The 15,086-nt window shown below is 42.9% G+C and overlaps 1 protein-coding gene and 1 long non-coding RNA gene across 2 annotated transcripts in view; one reads left to right on the top strand and one right to left on the bottom strand.

Annotated features, from left to right (window-relative positions):
• LOC109291871 overlaps positions 1-743 on the top strand; it is a 6,963-nt gene extending 6,220 nt beyond the window's left edge. Inside the window, exon 2 of the long non-coding RNA XR_002095969.1 lies at positions 11-743. This is a non-coding gene — a long non-coding RNA (uncharacterized LOC109291871). The remainder of the gene's footprint in view (positions 1-10) is intronic.
• Positions 397-14,241, bottom strand: RALA (RAS like proto-oncogene A). The gene is made up of 4 exons (XM_019509083.1): positions 14,084-14,241; positions 12,722-12,930; positions 7,855-8,029; positions 397-917 (listed from the first exon to the last, which is right to left on the bottom strand). Exons 1-4 carry the CDS (start codon positions 14,195-14,197, stop codon positions 795-797), a joined length of 621 nt encoding a protein of 206 aa, XP_019364628.1. The 5' UTR covers positions 14,198-14,241; the 3' UTR covers positions 397-794.
• Between the last annotated feature and the right edge of the window lie 845 nt (positions 14,242-15,086).

Here is a 15,086-nt window from a genome sequence, read left to right as displayed (position 1 = left end):
TAACTTACAGGTGACAAAATGTGCTCTGGATTACTCAGAGGACCAGAGTATGGCACACATTTTAAAAGCAGACACTGCTAGTTGACAGCTAGTTAGCGAGATTGTTCAGATAACTGCACTTCACACTAGAGCACACTCTCCTACTGATGCACAGGGACACTGTCTCCATGCAACGAGTTGACAATACACCCTTGACTATGTAACCTGCTATTTCTATGTGGGTTTTTTTAAAAATTAAGGCATATTTAAATGTTTCCATATACAAGATTATACCACTTTAAGTTGAATCACGTAATGCAGATCCATGTATAAATGACTCCCAGTATAAGTTATGCAAATATACCACTCTTTTATAGTCTGCTTATCTCCACAGCAAGAAAACTCCATACCAGTTAGTTAGGTATCATGTTCACAACTGTAATTTTCAAGGCAGTAGAAGACAAGATGAAGTGACAATTCTTAAATGATATAAAATTTATGCTTTACAAGAAATCAGAAAGTACTACTTCTTTCTGTTTACAAAAAAGACTGCCTATGAAACACTACATTCAGAAGAAATGTGATCATGTAGGCAATTATGAAATGGGTTGAACTCTGCTTCTCTGGAAGCCACATTAATTTTTCAGTGAATTTGACTTTCAGTGCAGTTCCAATTCATGCTTTTAGTGATACATTACAATTTCCAACATGTTAGGATAATTTCAGTCATTTGAGCCTTCAATGGCATGCTTATAAATTATGGGTTTGGTATTTTTTTAGTATGGTCAAGGTAGGAAAGGAATTCAGGACTTTAATTATAAAATGCAGCATCTTTCTCTGATCCTCTTAGCTAGGCTTTTCCTTTTCTTCTTCCCATTCTTCTCTTTGCTGTCTTCCATCTTTCTGGCTCTTATTTCTCTCATCAAGTCGAAAAATACCTAAAATTATAAAAACAAATGATAACACACATGATTTATTGATACTTATATGCTGAGTGAACATAAATGATGATATTTAATGCATCTTGTTTGAATGAGAAAGTCCCAAAATAGGTTCCCCTTGCTTTATGCTGTACATGCAATCTTGGATAACGGCGCATAAGTAGAATATGCATAAAGGGAACCCACTTTACAATGCAACAAATAGGGATACATTCCAAGACCTCGACTGTACTGACCCCCAGACCCATTTCTACCACTTTTACAAGACAGTTTTGGTACTCACCAACAGCAGTTTAACAGCATGCTGTGCTTTGCACCCAGCTGCAGCTGCCCTGGGAGCAGCGCCACTGGGTTGCACTGTGCCCCCTGCCCACCCGTGGCGAGATGCACATGGTGTCGCGTTGCTCCTGGGGCAGCTGTAGCTCTAGAAGCATGGGCACCAGCTGCCCTGAGTAGCAGGCTTCCACTACACCGATCGAGTGAATTTACCTTGCATATAAAATGGATTTTTGGTATAAAAAAGGTCACTGCATAAAAGTGAATTTGCACAGACAGAACCACATAAAGCAAGGGAAACTTGTACCTACAGAAGGCCTGGGTGAAAGGACAACTAACCTTAAGTTAACCTTACTCCTCTTACTAGTTTTCCAAGGACATGCAATTTTTTCAATGTCTGGTTGGTTCACCCCTTCCTCTGACATTGAGCCCCATCTATTCCCAAGATCACAGATTCATAGAAAAGTAGCTTTGGAATGGACCTCAGAAGGTCATCCAGTCCAACCCTCAGGAATAGGAATTTTAGGAATAGTCTGGTCTGATCTATTCCTAAAGCTACACAATCAACTCTGTCAGGACCCCCCTACTACAAAGCAAACAATCCATACCAGCATGACCACGGAATAAGATTCCTTCTTGATCCCAAATGTGCTAATTATTCTGACTCTGAGTGAAAGGGAAAGATTCTCCAACTAGGAACCTCCAAGCACTGTCAGATCCCAGTAAAAATCCTGAGCCTTAGGTGTAGCCAACATCTAATATTTCTGACCAAGGCCAACTGCCCCCCTCCCCACCATGCATAGCAACAGGTGGGGAAAAAATTCCTTCTCAGCCCTCTGTGGCAAACAGCAAACCTCAGAAGTGTAGGAAAAAAAAACAGACACCCTCCCATGCTGCTCTACAACTTAGGGACACCAAACATAACTCTACACATCACACCCTCTAACAGCACAGTTCTCCTTTCTGCACCCCCTCTATAAACTTCTCTCAACTCCTTTAATGTTTTTTCATAACTAAATTAGTTGCACCTCTTCTTTCATCTTGTGCTGCCAACCTGGTTCTCTCCAATATCCATCTGCTCTGGGCTGCATAGCTCTTCTTGTGATCTCCCAGCAACGTGCATATGGAGCGGCTCCCAAGCTTCCAACTGCTACTCTTTATAGCACACTCTAGGCATAGCTACTCCCTAGACCATTTGCTGACCAATGCTTATCCATCCTCTTTGAAAGTCACCAATGAAGGACATTCCAACACTTCCTTAAGCAGTCTATTCCACTGCATCACTGTTCTAATAGTGAAGATTCCCCCCCTTCCCCTCCCCGATATTTAATCTAAATCTACTTTGCTGCAACTTCAAGCCACTGGTATGTCATGTTTTCTGCAGCAATGCCACATTTGGGATCAGGAAGCTTGTTTTAAGGCCTTCCAAAATGCTACAAGACTAAATGCCATGCCCCCATCGAGTCTTTAAAGCTTACTTCCATTTCTTACAGGAAAATATAGCTTAAATCATAGCATAGTTGACAACTGCAACTTTAATTGGTTAACAGAAGCAGATAGAACTATCTAGTTCCTGAAGTCTCATTTTTACTAGATCAGGTACACACTAAGATACTTTATTCTGTTTTGCAGATTCCATTCATGATTCAAGTCTAAAAACTAGGGATAAACCAATAAAGATCTTCTTGGCCGATAGCAATAGCTGATTATTCACCAGACATATTGGCCAATACTGATCCAATAGCTGATTTACAGGAGCACAGCTGGGCAGTGTGGAGAGCAGTGCCCTGCAGGTAAGTCTGTGGAAGGGATAGGGGGCAGATTGAGGCCCCCACAGTGAGGGAGAGAGTAGTGCAGGGGAAGAGGACACTGCCCAGCCAGGGCAGTGAATGGGACCCTGGGGCTGCAGCAGGGAGTGGGACAGAACTGTGGGCAGTGCAACCAGGGGATCAGAGTCCTGGCACTTAAAAACGGTGGTGGGGGTGCTTGAACTAAAGCTCAGCCACCATTTTTAAGTATGGGGATGCTTTTAGGAGCGTGGTGAGGGTGGAGGTGGGCTGCCTGCCATGGGCTTTCTGCCCTGCTGCCTCTAGAGCTGCATGCTGGCCATGTGTCCCCTGCCTGTCCAGCAGTGGAAGGCACAACTCACCAGCACCACTGCTGCCAGACAGGCAGGGGATGCATGGTCAAATGCAGCTTGCAGGGCAAAGGCAGCGGGACAGAGAGTGCTAAGCCCACAGTGGGCAGCCCGCCTCCACCCAACACACATGCTAGCCCATGCCTCCCCCATGGGTGTGTGCAGCAGCAAGGAGCCGCCCCACTCTCCACCCCCGTGGCTCTCTCATTCCCTGCTCCGGCCCCAGGGTCCCATTCATTGCCCTGGCTGGGTAGCACCCATCCAGAAGGCATATTATATTTATTGGTGACCATCAGCTACACCAGCAAGAAAAAGTTGATAGCCTATAATGTTAATTTTCCTTTTATTGGTGCCAGTCTGATACTGTATCAATATCTTGGTGCACCTCTACTAAAAACACAAGCAAAGAGACTGGGAAAACCCAGCACAGTTCCTGGAAATTAGTTATTTGCAGTGTCCAGTTTGAAAACTGGACTTATTTCTGAAGTGGCGACTCAGATTTTTCCAAGGCTATGTAAACAAGTCTTTAAAATAGCTATTAGCAACAGTTACAGCTCCAGGCACCTTGAAAAGGGAAGGAAAAAATTAGGAAGTGGGAAAATCCTCCTCATCTGATAATGCAATTTAAGATCCTGCTGTCAATTCAGACTTTTAGATGAAACTCTGCGCCAACCTGTATTTGTGCTTTGCACTAGTTTTATTCATTCCAAAGTATTCCAACCTGTTGGGATCCTAAGTGCTTAAATATAAAACACTCATCTTCAAGAATTTATTTTAGTGGATGTATTTAAGCCAATTCTATGAGATTTCCTTTCTGGAAAGGGAATTGTCATACAGACATCCACACTTCCTAGGAGTTTACATAGTATATTATTTGAAACATGTTGTGGTGGCCTCTCGTGAACTTTAGAACAGTAGCTTTCTTTTTTCTGTAAAAAGAACATGTTGCCACAGACCAATCACAGAACAATTAAAACTGTGTTACTTTCACTCCACTTATTTTGGGGGGAAAAGTGGCATATTTGTATGAAATTTTCATCTTCAAAAGTCCTTTTGATTTCTAAATGGATTGTTACCTGCCTGTATTCTAAACCATCCAGAGTGTAGGATGTTATCCTTCTTCCCTTACTTAAGCAGCAATACAGTCTTTAGCTGCCTAGACTATTTAGCCTACTTGGATGCTGTTCAATTCTTCTCCTAAGAATTGAACTTCTTTTCTGAAATAGGTTTAGAAACAGACCATGTCGAGCCAAGCGGTTTATTTTTCTAAGCCAGAAATTTAATTTATTTAGATCAACAACTTCAGTTCATATAGTACAGACAGAATAGTTTCAGATGTTTTAAGAAACATTTAAGAGAGACTTCCTGGCACTTGTACAACTTTGTCAATTCACCTCAACCCTGGCCTGAAGATCTCAGGCATTGTACGGACTGAATTAACCATGAGACAGATCGCCGATTTGCTTCTCCTTTTACTCTTCAACTCCATGGGATTAGTGTTGTAGCAGCCATATCACCACTAGCTCTGAAAACCTTAGAGCAAAATATTATTATTGTCTGAAGTGACTGCAGAACTAGCTGTTACAAACACAACATAAAGGTAGACAAAAACTGGCAGCTTCCTGGTATTCCAAGGAAGTCCAGCTCCCAGGTTACATCAGATAATAGGGTAAAAAGGTGTCACCCCATAGGCAACTCATTGATAGAAACAGCCACAGTACATTTCAGGAAGAGGTGGTATACCCGTGTCAGGTAAGTCATGCTGCCAATTTGGCAAGTTGTGCATGTAGCCACCGTATTAGAATTCAAGATAGCTAAAATCAATTCATGTTTTGGTCAATATTTCAGACCCCACTTGGTTAGAAAACTAATTCCAATGACAACACCAACACTGTTGGAACTGAAGTAACTGATCATAACGTGTCCATTGTGGAAGGGACCTCAGGAGGTCATCTAGTCCAACCCGCTACTCAAAGCAAGACCATCTCCAATTAGATCATTCTAGCTGGGTCTTAAAAACCTCCAAGGGTGGAGAGTTTACAACTTGCCTGGGTAACTTGTTCTAGTGCCTACCCTACTAGTGAGAAAGTTTTTCCCAATATCTAGCTAATGTGTCAGGATTTGATTTACCTGCAATTAAGGAACAAAAACCTAAATTCCAAAACATGTTGGATTGAGGCTTGCTGATGCATCAAACAACAAGATCTAAGAAGCTGGTACAAAGTCTCCATCCATGCTGCTGAATGCAGCATACCATATGACAGTGCTGAGCATGGGGAAAGGAGGCCCCCTCCCCCACCCCATGGCCAGCACCCTGCACTGCAGACCACATGGGACTGCCTGTGCCTGCTCAGGACAGCACCATGTGGGCTACAAGTGCCTGCAGCAGGGAGCGCTGGCCACGGGGCGGGGGAGGGAGACTCTTTTCCCTGCATTCAGCACCAGCTCGTTTCCTGCAGGCAAGTGCAGGGTCAGGGCTGCGCGCTGCACCTTGCCTGTACCGCGGGGCTGAGGGGGGAACTGGGAGTGAGCGGGCACAGCAGCCAGTGGGAGCATAGGGCCCACGCCAGCGGCCCAGGGCCAGTGCCAGCAGGGCCCAGAGCAGGGCGGCAGGAGTACAGGGTCCCGGCCAGCAGGGGCTCTATGGAGCCGGGCCAGCTCCCCCTTCTCCCTGCTGGTGCAGCCCAGCCCGGCTCCACAGACCCCTGCCAGCCTGTGTCCCACTCTGGGCCCCGCTAACGCTGGCCCTGGGACATTGGTCCCAAGACATTGGGACATTGGTCCAAAGATGGTGACCAGGGGCAGGGCACCTGTCAGGGGGCAGGACTACCGATGCGGCCCTCGACAGCTTGCCAAAACTGGGTAAGCGACCCTCCACCCAAAATAACTGCAACCCCGGTGCTAACGTGTTAGCCATCTTGGAATCCCAATATAGCTACCACAACAACGTTACGATCAATCTCCTCAGCTCATACAAAGTTGCTTTTGTCATTGGAATTAGTTTTCGAACCCCTGTGGGGGCTGAAATATTGACCAAATGTGAATTCATGGCAGTCATCTTGGATTCCAATATGGTGGCTACATGCACTCCTTGCCAGATTGGCAATATGATTTTTCTGACATGGGTAGACCACTTCTACATGCTTGAAACGCACCGCACCTGCTTGTGGCAATGAGTTGCCTAAGACAACAAAATCTAGAGACCTTTTTGGTCAATCTATACCCTACTCAACTCAGGCATGAGCATTTCTGCTGGGGAGGTTTTATACCTGTGCGGCCTGGTCTATATGTAGGTCACAAAGGCTGTCAAATCTCCCCATGCTCATGTAATATATTGCTTTGCATAATAATTCCAGAAGAGTTCTAACTTCAATGTTTATAACCTTTAACATTTACTTAATACTTGGGTAAGAGTCAGCCACTATCTCACCACTTTTCCCATGAAAACATCGGCTTCACCTTTAATCTTTTCTTGCCCATTTTAAACCCAAACTTCTCTCTATATTCATTTGACCTCCTGGTGCATGTTCCAGCTTTGGGCAGTACATCCATTTTTATTTCAGCTGGACAACTCCTACCCAACCTAGAGAAGATTCCAGTCCTCATTAGTAAAGCCATGAACTGTAGGAATAAGAGACCAGCTAAGACTAGTCTCTCCCCAGAAGTTATGAATTTCCTGGCCATGTGTAAAAATATAAGTTATACAACAGAATCAGAAGTCTCCATGAGGTTAGTTTGTCCCAAGAGATAGTAATAGATTCAGGGACTTGCATGAACAACCTTTGCAGCCTATGTCATAGACTTCATAGACGTTAGGCCTGGAAGGGACCTCAGAAGATCACTGAGTCTAGCCCCCCGCCCCAGGGGCAGGAAGTCAGTTAGGGTCAAAGGATCCTAGTAAGATAGATGTCCAAATGTTTCTTAAAGGAGTACAGAGCAGGTGCTTGCACCACCTCTGGAGGCAGTCTATTCCAGGCCTTGGGGGCTCAGACCGTAAAGAAGTTTTTCCTTATGTCCAGCCTAAAACGGTCTTGGAAGAGTTTGAGACTGTTTGACCTTGTCGTCCCTTGGGGTGCTCTGGTGAACAGGCATTCCCCCAGATCCTGATGTACACCCCTTATATACTTATAGGAAGCCATTAGGTCCCCCCTGAGCATACAGGCCGGTTAGACTGTTATATTTTATCTTCTCTACTCTCAATCTGAACAGACTACCAGCTCACTTTCAACTGGACAGCTATGGGATTTAACTGGAACTCAGCTACTCCAAGTAGTCAAGAATGACCATCTAGAAGGGAAGCTTGTATAGGGAAACTTTGTGCTCTACTGACACTGTTGAACCAAGGTTAAAGAAGCAAAAACGTCAGTGAGCAGTCAGTCCAGAAAAACTCACACAGTATTTAAATTTGTTACTCATGAACATAATATACTTAAACAGGAAAGAGCAGAATTCATGAAACAGGAGCTGAGAGCATTAAGTGAAAGTGATGACTTTTTACATTTAAAAAAAGTTAACAGTTACCTTGTCAACATTAGCCCGTGTTTTGGCAGAGGTTTCCACATAGTTAACATTCCATTGGTCAGCTCTGTTTTTTGCTTCCTCTACAGAAACTTGCCTTTTATCTTCCAAATCAGATTTGTTACCAACTAGCAGGAAGGGAACATTCTCATCCTCTTTTACTCTTAAAATCTGCTCCCTGAAGGAAGGAAAGAGCATTATTATTATTAAAAAAAAAAAAAATCTATGCATAGAGGGCATTCCTAGAACACAAGCAAAAAGAGCCAGGTTGCATTTTTTTTTTTTTACTGTGTTACAATGAAAACCCATTCATTTTTTCAAACCATTTCAATAAAAGCTGAAAAAATCCTTATCTTGACATGGTGCAAAATAAAAGTAAGAAAAGCAATGTATGTGGCTTTCCCAGGCAGTGGAGAATGATTCATTAAGGGTTTGTACATAAATGATAAAAGCTGAACTGTATAAGCAGAATTTTAAATTGGCAATTCATTCCACTGCAAGAGACATTAAGAGCATTTCACAGTTACTTCCTATTATTATTCATAAGTAAGTGCCTTATTTTAGCCAGAAAGGTTGGTTTCATGTATTTTCTTAACGCACAGCAATCATCATTTTTAAGCTTTGTAAAAGAGCACAGATTAAAAAAAAACTAATGTAGCACACCCACGGCAAATATCTTCCTTTCAGGAAAGAACGTGAGAAGATAAAATAGATAATTATTTTTGATTTCTATAAATCTCTCTCTGTTTCAGTTACAGGTATCTGGATGGATTCAAGTCACTCAACCATTGGGTTTGATGGACCAAATGCTTCAGGTGCATGGTTTGAAGTTTTACTTACAACTCAAGAGTTCTACATGGGCTTTTGTAAGGGTCTGAAGGACCAAAGATTTCTTAAAAGGGGGTTTTCATTTAACTGACTTAAGTTGGAGGGTAGGCAAAACAGTTTTCCAGAGTAAGAAGTGGGTAGGTACTCTTTATCCAGACCCAGAAAGTATCTGAGGGAGGCTCAAGAGTAAAATTTAGCATTCTGTGATTTCCCCCCCTACATGTTCAGTGGAGAAACTGTTCTGCAAGACCACAGAACTTCTAGAATATTAGGTGGGGTTTGACATTTGAGATCTCCAGCATAACTTAATTTGTCTTTCTTCCAAAGAAAGGAGAAGTTTTTAGAATTGCGCTAAATGTAGTTCCAGTTGTCTGAGATACACTATATGGAAAATTCATCATTTGGCATGGGGAAGCTTCAAACAGCAGACAAAACCACCACTTTGGAAGCAGCATACATACATTGAGAAACCACAGCTTACACAAGCTTTTAAAAGCAAGTGCACATATTTTAATAAGGCTTGTGAAATGTGAATGTAACATTACAACTCCAATGGTAAAAGTCCAGCACTGTTAGCCCTACAGAGAACATTAAAACATTCTTCCATCATCTATAATCAGGGCAGTATAAGGACAGAAGCAGGCCTGTTTCCTTAGTGGATTGGAGGCTGTGATAAGGTTAAAATCCACCAGTACAATATACTAAAAATCTGGGTATTTACACTGCTACAGAGAGTTGACCAGTCAGAGCACTGCCAAGGTCTTCACAGAGTAATCATGTACTTGAGCTGTTTAAGGATTTACCCTACAAGAAACACAGAGCTGTTTAAATCCTCCGTCTGAAAACTGGTGATTTTAAACCAGTGATTTCTCATGGACATGTCCCATTATGAACATTAAATTTAAAAAATCAGTCCCAACTGAATATCCATTTAGTCACTATAACTTCCCTCTCCCTTTCCCCCAACTAGTGGGAAAAAAGCAAACTAAAACTGTGTGCAAGCAACTCTCATGTATAACCCAATGATATGGAGCAGGTGGGAAAGAATCAGTAGTGTGACAACCACTGGTCTGCCAGAGCTCTGGGCCTCAGACCAGTCTGATGGAAACAAACTGCCATGTATTTCTGAGAGTTTTAGTGCTCTGGTCAGTAGCATACCCACAGCACTGAATAATCTCAGGGCATTTACACCACACATTAGTCGGATGCAGGCTATCTTGCTATGTTTAAAAAAAAGTCATCTCAGAATTAGTTTAAATACAAAAGCGTGAAACCTTGAGATTTTTTCCAATAGTCTACCCTGTCTTAGAAGTACACCAAAAAAGGATTTTGACAAGTTTAGTTGGGTCTTAAGTTTCTTCCCTGCCAATAAAGTATTTTCCAACCCCTTAGAAACAGACTAGATTCATTTTTTTTCAGGTTCTGAAGGCTGTTTCAGCACATATTGCTACTGGTCACTTTAGCTGAATGTATTTGTCTTTTAAATTGCAGTGTCAGGTACATGAACAGGATCTTTTCTGTCTTGGTATCTAAACTGTAAAGTAGAATTTCACCAGTTCTGTAGGGCAGATAATCTAAACCTCCAGCATGATCCATTTTAAAGAAGTATTCTAGCTTCCAGAATGGGAAGGAATAATTTGGCCCTTTAAAACATCTTTAATGTATCCTGAATTCTGATAATAGCTTGTCATGTGGCAACATCTCTAGGGTACTCCCCATTATCTTATGGGGAGTTTGCCCTACCTATTTTTGGTACCATGGTATCTACCATAGGTAGGGTAATGGTACCCTAATCTCCACCTATTTTTGCACACTCGTTTTTTCTTACACCCAGGTGGTAAGCCAGAAGCCATCTTTGTTTTTCTAGAGTCCATAGTTCAAAGATCCCCCTACGTACTGCAACCTGTTTTGCCCGTCCCTTGATTAGTAGTTTAATCAAGTTTTTAGATCTTTAAGGGACTTGAAAAGGTTCAGCCTTTGAATCGCTGATTAGTTTCAGCACTTGTAATTTACTAGCACTTATTTAAATACTAAAAGGCTGTTTTACAGATATGAATAATGATATAGTCCACCACCCACGTTGGGTTAACCTCCTGCATGCCTTGAAAGACTCCTGAATTATGAAACTGCCACATAAAACAGACCGAGCTAGCTGTCTTAAGCAAAATTAAAAAAACCCCCTGAAGTTACTGTCTACAAAAGGAGAGCTGAGAAGTCTTCTTGCACACATCCTTTCAGACCAATGGACAGAGATACATGAACAAGAAATATTCTTTCATGCAGTGGTTAATTTGGTGTCACTATTACCATTTCAGGAACGGCGCCTTAACATACACCCGAAAAACTAATTTCATCCTCAATCTATGGGCTCATTCAGGTCATCTTTTCACACTTGGAGAGCTTCAAGAAGCTGTATTGCTTACTCCAAACTACCAGTATTAAACCTTTATTTTACTTTAATTCTTTCCCATGGTATTTTTAAGCTAACCATGGTATGGTACCATAGTATTCCATGGTATTTTTAAGTTAACTATCAAAAGCTATGAAGCAGTTTTCCTTTCTATGGCCTTACTGGACTGCACTAAAAAAATATAAAAAGTGTTTTGTTATTTTTTTACATTACACTAGCACCTTGAGATTCTGCTCATGGAACAGAACACCATTGTGCTAGGTCAGGAGTGGACAAAGTACAGCCTGTGGACCAGATCTGGCCCAACAAGGGATTCTAGCCAGCCCAAAGTGAGCCCCCCAGCCCCGTCCAACCAAGGTGCGTGCGGCTGGTGGTGCCACCCTGGGGCAGGGATGGCATGGTAGACAGAATCTGATTCCTGGCAGCCTCACAGTGGCAGCTCACTTGACCCAGCTGAGAATGCCAATTCACCCTGCACCCACTGCCAGGGTCACTGGATGGAGTGGGCAGACAGGGTCTCCATGGAGGCTGGCTCCAGACCCTCATGGGCAGAACGTGCTCAGCCGGGTAAATGGGATGGGGCTGCAGGGCAGGTGGAGAACAGCATCTGGGAGCGGGATGGGTGGGTGGAGGCCAGGATCACTGGGTGGTGACAGCATGGGGCTAGGGCTGCAATTTGCTCCCCACACATCCCTGCCCACTGAACCAGCATCTGTCACAGGGGCATACGGGGAGCAAATCACCGCTTTGCCCCGGATCCTGGCCCTGTGCTGTCACTGTCCTGTAATCCCAGCCACCACCCACCCATCCCACTCCCGAATGGCGCTCCCACCTACCCACAGCCCCATACCATCTGCCTGGCTGAGTGCACCCTCTCCAGAATTGTCTGTATCAATTTCCACACTTTGTGATCCACTGGCAAGCACCCTTAAAAGGTGGAAGGTTTGAGAAGCGCTATTTTTAAGAGTACCTCTTTGAGGATGGAATCCTCATGTTAGACAGAGCCCAAAACATTTGTTGATAGACACCATATGAGGCTCTCCAGCACTCATTTTTCGTGCAGCAGCTTGTTTTATCTCTGTATTTATTCTAACATGAAGCAGTCCACATGCTATCACTGGCCTGTTTGCTCCTGTTGCTCCTTCATAAGTTAATAAGGAAATAAGCAAGAGATGAACATTGGTACAACACAAAAATCACGGTAGAACAAACAGCAAATCAAGACTGCCCTGGGATAAATGTAACTTAGTACTTGCATTATGTACAAGTGGGCAGCCTACAAGATTACTCAGTTTGAACCATGTGCATCAGCCCTTCTGAATCCTGCCAAGAAGCAGTTCCATGATAGGCCCCATGTTACATTATCATTTTTGGCAGTTAGGAGACCTGTAAAGACATGAAGAGCAGGTACAAATGACTGCAAAAGAATCTGTGTAGCTATGCTCTAAGAAGTCCTCCAAGATGTCACATTATTATCTAGGGTACAATCTATGCAACCTGTAAAGACAAAGCATCATATGGAACATCAAATGACTACAAAAAGTTATCTGTAGTTGTGAGAAGCATCTCAAGAAACCCTGTTCGGAGTCTATTGCAATTCAGTTAAATTAATAATTTTCCCTGCACGGTTACCTGAAATCTGCTGTAGCTGCAAAAGATTCCAGTTCTGTAATAGAGAAGACACAAAGAAAACCCTCTCCACTTCGGAAGTAGTTGTCTCTAATTGCAGCATAATCCTCTTGCCCTGCCGTATCCAATATATCTATCTGGACTTCTTCCCCATCCAGAACTACCTTTTTCCTGTAGCTGTCTGCTTTAGTAGGCTCATAGTCTTCCACAAACTGTAAACAAAGCAATAGAATACTATGAAGACATACCAGCACAACCAAATAAATGAGTGCCTACATAAGAGAAATGAACACATACATCTAAATTTGTATGTAGTTACAGGTTGAAATTAGTGTCTTCAGTAGTCACAGTAGCTATGTACCGTATTTAATCAGGCCATGGTACTTAAATATTTCTTCTGACAGTTCCTTGAACCCACGCTACGTCTGCTAGCAAAGATGCTCTTTATTACCCAGAAAGGTTGCAGGTTCTCACTTACTGCTATCAGCCCAAAAATTCACCCAATTCAAGACTTCTTGCCTTAATTTCTCAGGTATTATAAATCATCAGTGATTATACCTGCAAACCAGATGTTGCTCTCTGCTCAATGACAAACAGGCAACCTGCCTTAATTCTGTAATCTTGTACTACAAGTGTGCCTAGCTGATTTTGAACAGATCGAAATATTGGTTTTACTCTAAGTACTTGGCAGTTCCTATGACTACCTACCCAGTCAGTGCCTTTCATGATTATCTGACCTCCTACTTAATTAGAGAAATCTTTCCTATCTTTCTCCAAGAGTCTAAAACTCTAAAAAAACAAGTATTTCAACTAGGTGCAAATTCATTTTGAAGCCACTCTCCTTGTGGAAAAATGTTGTTCGGAGGGGGGGGAGTGGTTTCAACTTAAATGGAGAGTTCGGGGGAAAATATTTGAAGTTAAGCAGGGGAAAAAAATGCAACTCCATAAAAACCAAGTAGCACCCACTGACAGCTCATTCTTAACTCATGCAGTTAATATAATCTCTATTTTGAGACTCATATGTTAATATATTTCTAAACAACCCCGGAAATTGAACTGAAACAGTGGTAGTAGGTTCTATTAGAACTCATTGCTAACTAATCAGAGATCTGGAAGGAAGACCCATTTTCACTTCCACGAGTCTCAGGGTGAGCTTGCAAAGCCAAGAGACTCCTTAATGTTTTCTGTTCCGCATAATGGGCAGTTGTCATACCAAAAAATCTTTAGGAGAGACCAAGTCATAGTTTACTTAGACCACTTCAGGTATTGATTTTATTGGCATCTTTAAACTAAATACTACACAGACATTGACTTCAGTTAGGAAAAGGAGACAGGAATCTCCACTGTAAGAAGTTATTTTCTTACCTCATCATACATGAACTGCAGCGTTAAAGCAGATTTTCCCACACCACCGCTTCCCACCATGATGACTTTGTGCAAAGCCAAAGAATTCTGACCTTTGGGCTTATTTGCTGCCATCTTTGGATTGCAGGTATTTCACAGAAGTAAAATGAATATCTAGGGGGGAAATAAATTGCTTCAATTAGTCTTCATTGATTATTTAAGGAACTTGTCACCATTCTGGTACCCTCAGATATATGGCAAAGACCCTTCTTCCCCTGGAACAAGCCAAGTGGTACCTCATTTCCAGGGATCATGGTTTTCTCCCTTTGAAAATAGCAAATTCTCTGATGAAAAATCCCAAATTCTCTGATTTTAAAACCCAAATTCAGCATTTTTCCATGATTAAAACGAAATGCTACTATATATATAGGCATCAGTTGAATACAATGTTTTATTGATCTACTTGCAATTTTACAGCCATTTGAAACCTGCCACTGCCTCGATCATTATAATAAAATAAATTCTGAATTCCTATATATTTTGGCATTTGATTTTGGGTTTGTTTTTTAATTCAAATCACAGAAAATCAGAGCTCCCTGCCCCCTTCACTCACCAGGATGCAGGTCAAGCTGCAGCTGTCCCCAGAGCTGCTTTGAGGCACTGAGTAGCCCTGATATGCCAGTGCCCTGCCCCTCACTCCCAACCCACAGCCCCCAGAGCCCTCACTCCTGACCTGCAGCCCCTGCTAGCAGCAGCTCCCTCCCTACACCAGCACATAAGTCCAGGTGCACAGAGCTGCTGCTTTGTCGCTCTGAGCAGTGCCAGCCCTTGCTGTTCTGTTCCCTGCAACTGTGCCCAGGCCCCAGTGATCCCCATGCCCTTCTGGGCTCAGGGACTGAGCTGCACAAGTCCCTTCCTTTCCAGGCTGGCCTCCCCCTGCACTGGATGCTCTAGAGGGCAGGCAGGCTCCAAGCCTGGCTCTGGTGGCCGCTTCTACACCTAGAGCGTTGCCCCTCCCCCCCAG

Source organism: Gavialis gangeticus, unplaced genomic scaffold (genome assembly GCF_001723915.1).
Source record: "Gavialis gangeticus isolate Ggan-Ray unplaced genomic scaffold, GavGan_comp1, whole genome shotgun sequence".
Lineage (NCBI taxonomy): Eukaryota > Metazoa > Chordata > Crocodylia > Gavialidae > Gavialis > Gavialis gangeticus.
This window is presented reverse-complemented; position numbering and strand designations above follow the sequence as displayed.

Bases quoted from the DNA above. Each gene is read 5' to 3' on its own strand.
- RALA (XM_019509083.1), bottom strand. From the start codon at position 14,197: ATGGCAGCAAATAAGCCCAAAGGTCAGAATTCTTTGGCTTTGCACAAA. The intron at 12,931-14,083 runs GTAAGAAAATAA...CTTTGTTTACAG, and splicing joins TGCAGTTCATGTATGATGAG to TTTGTGGAAGACTATGAGCC. The intron at 918-7,854 runs GTAACTGTTAAC...TTATAATTTTAG, and splicing joins CACGGGCTAATGTTGACAAG to GTATTTTTCGACTTGATGAG.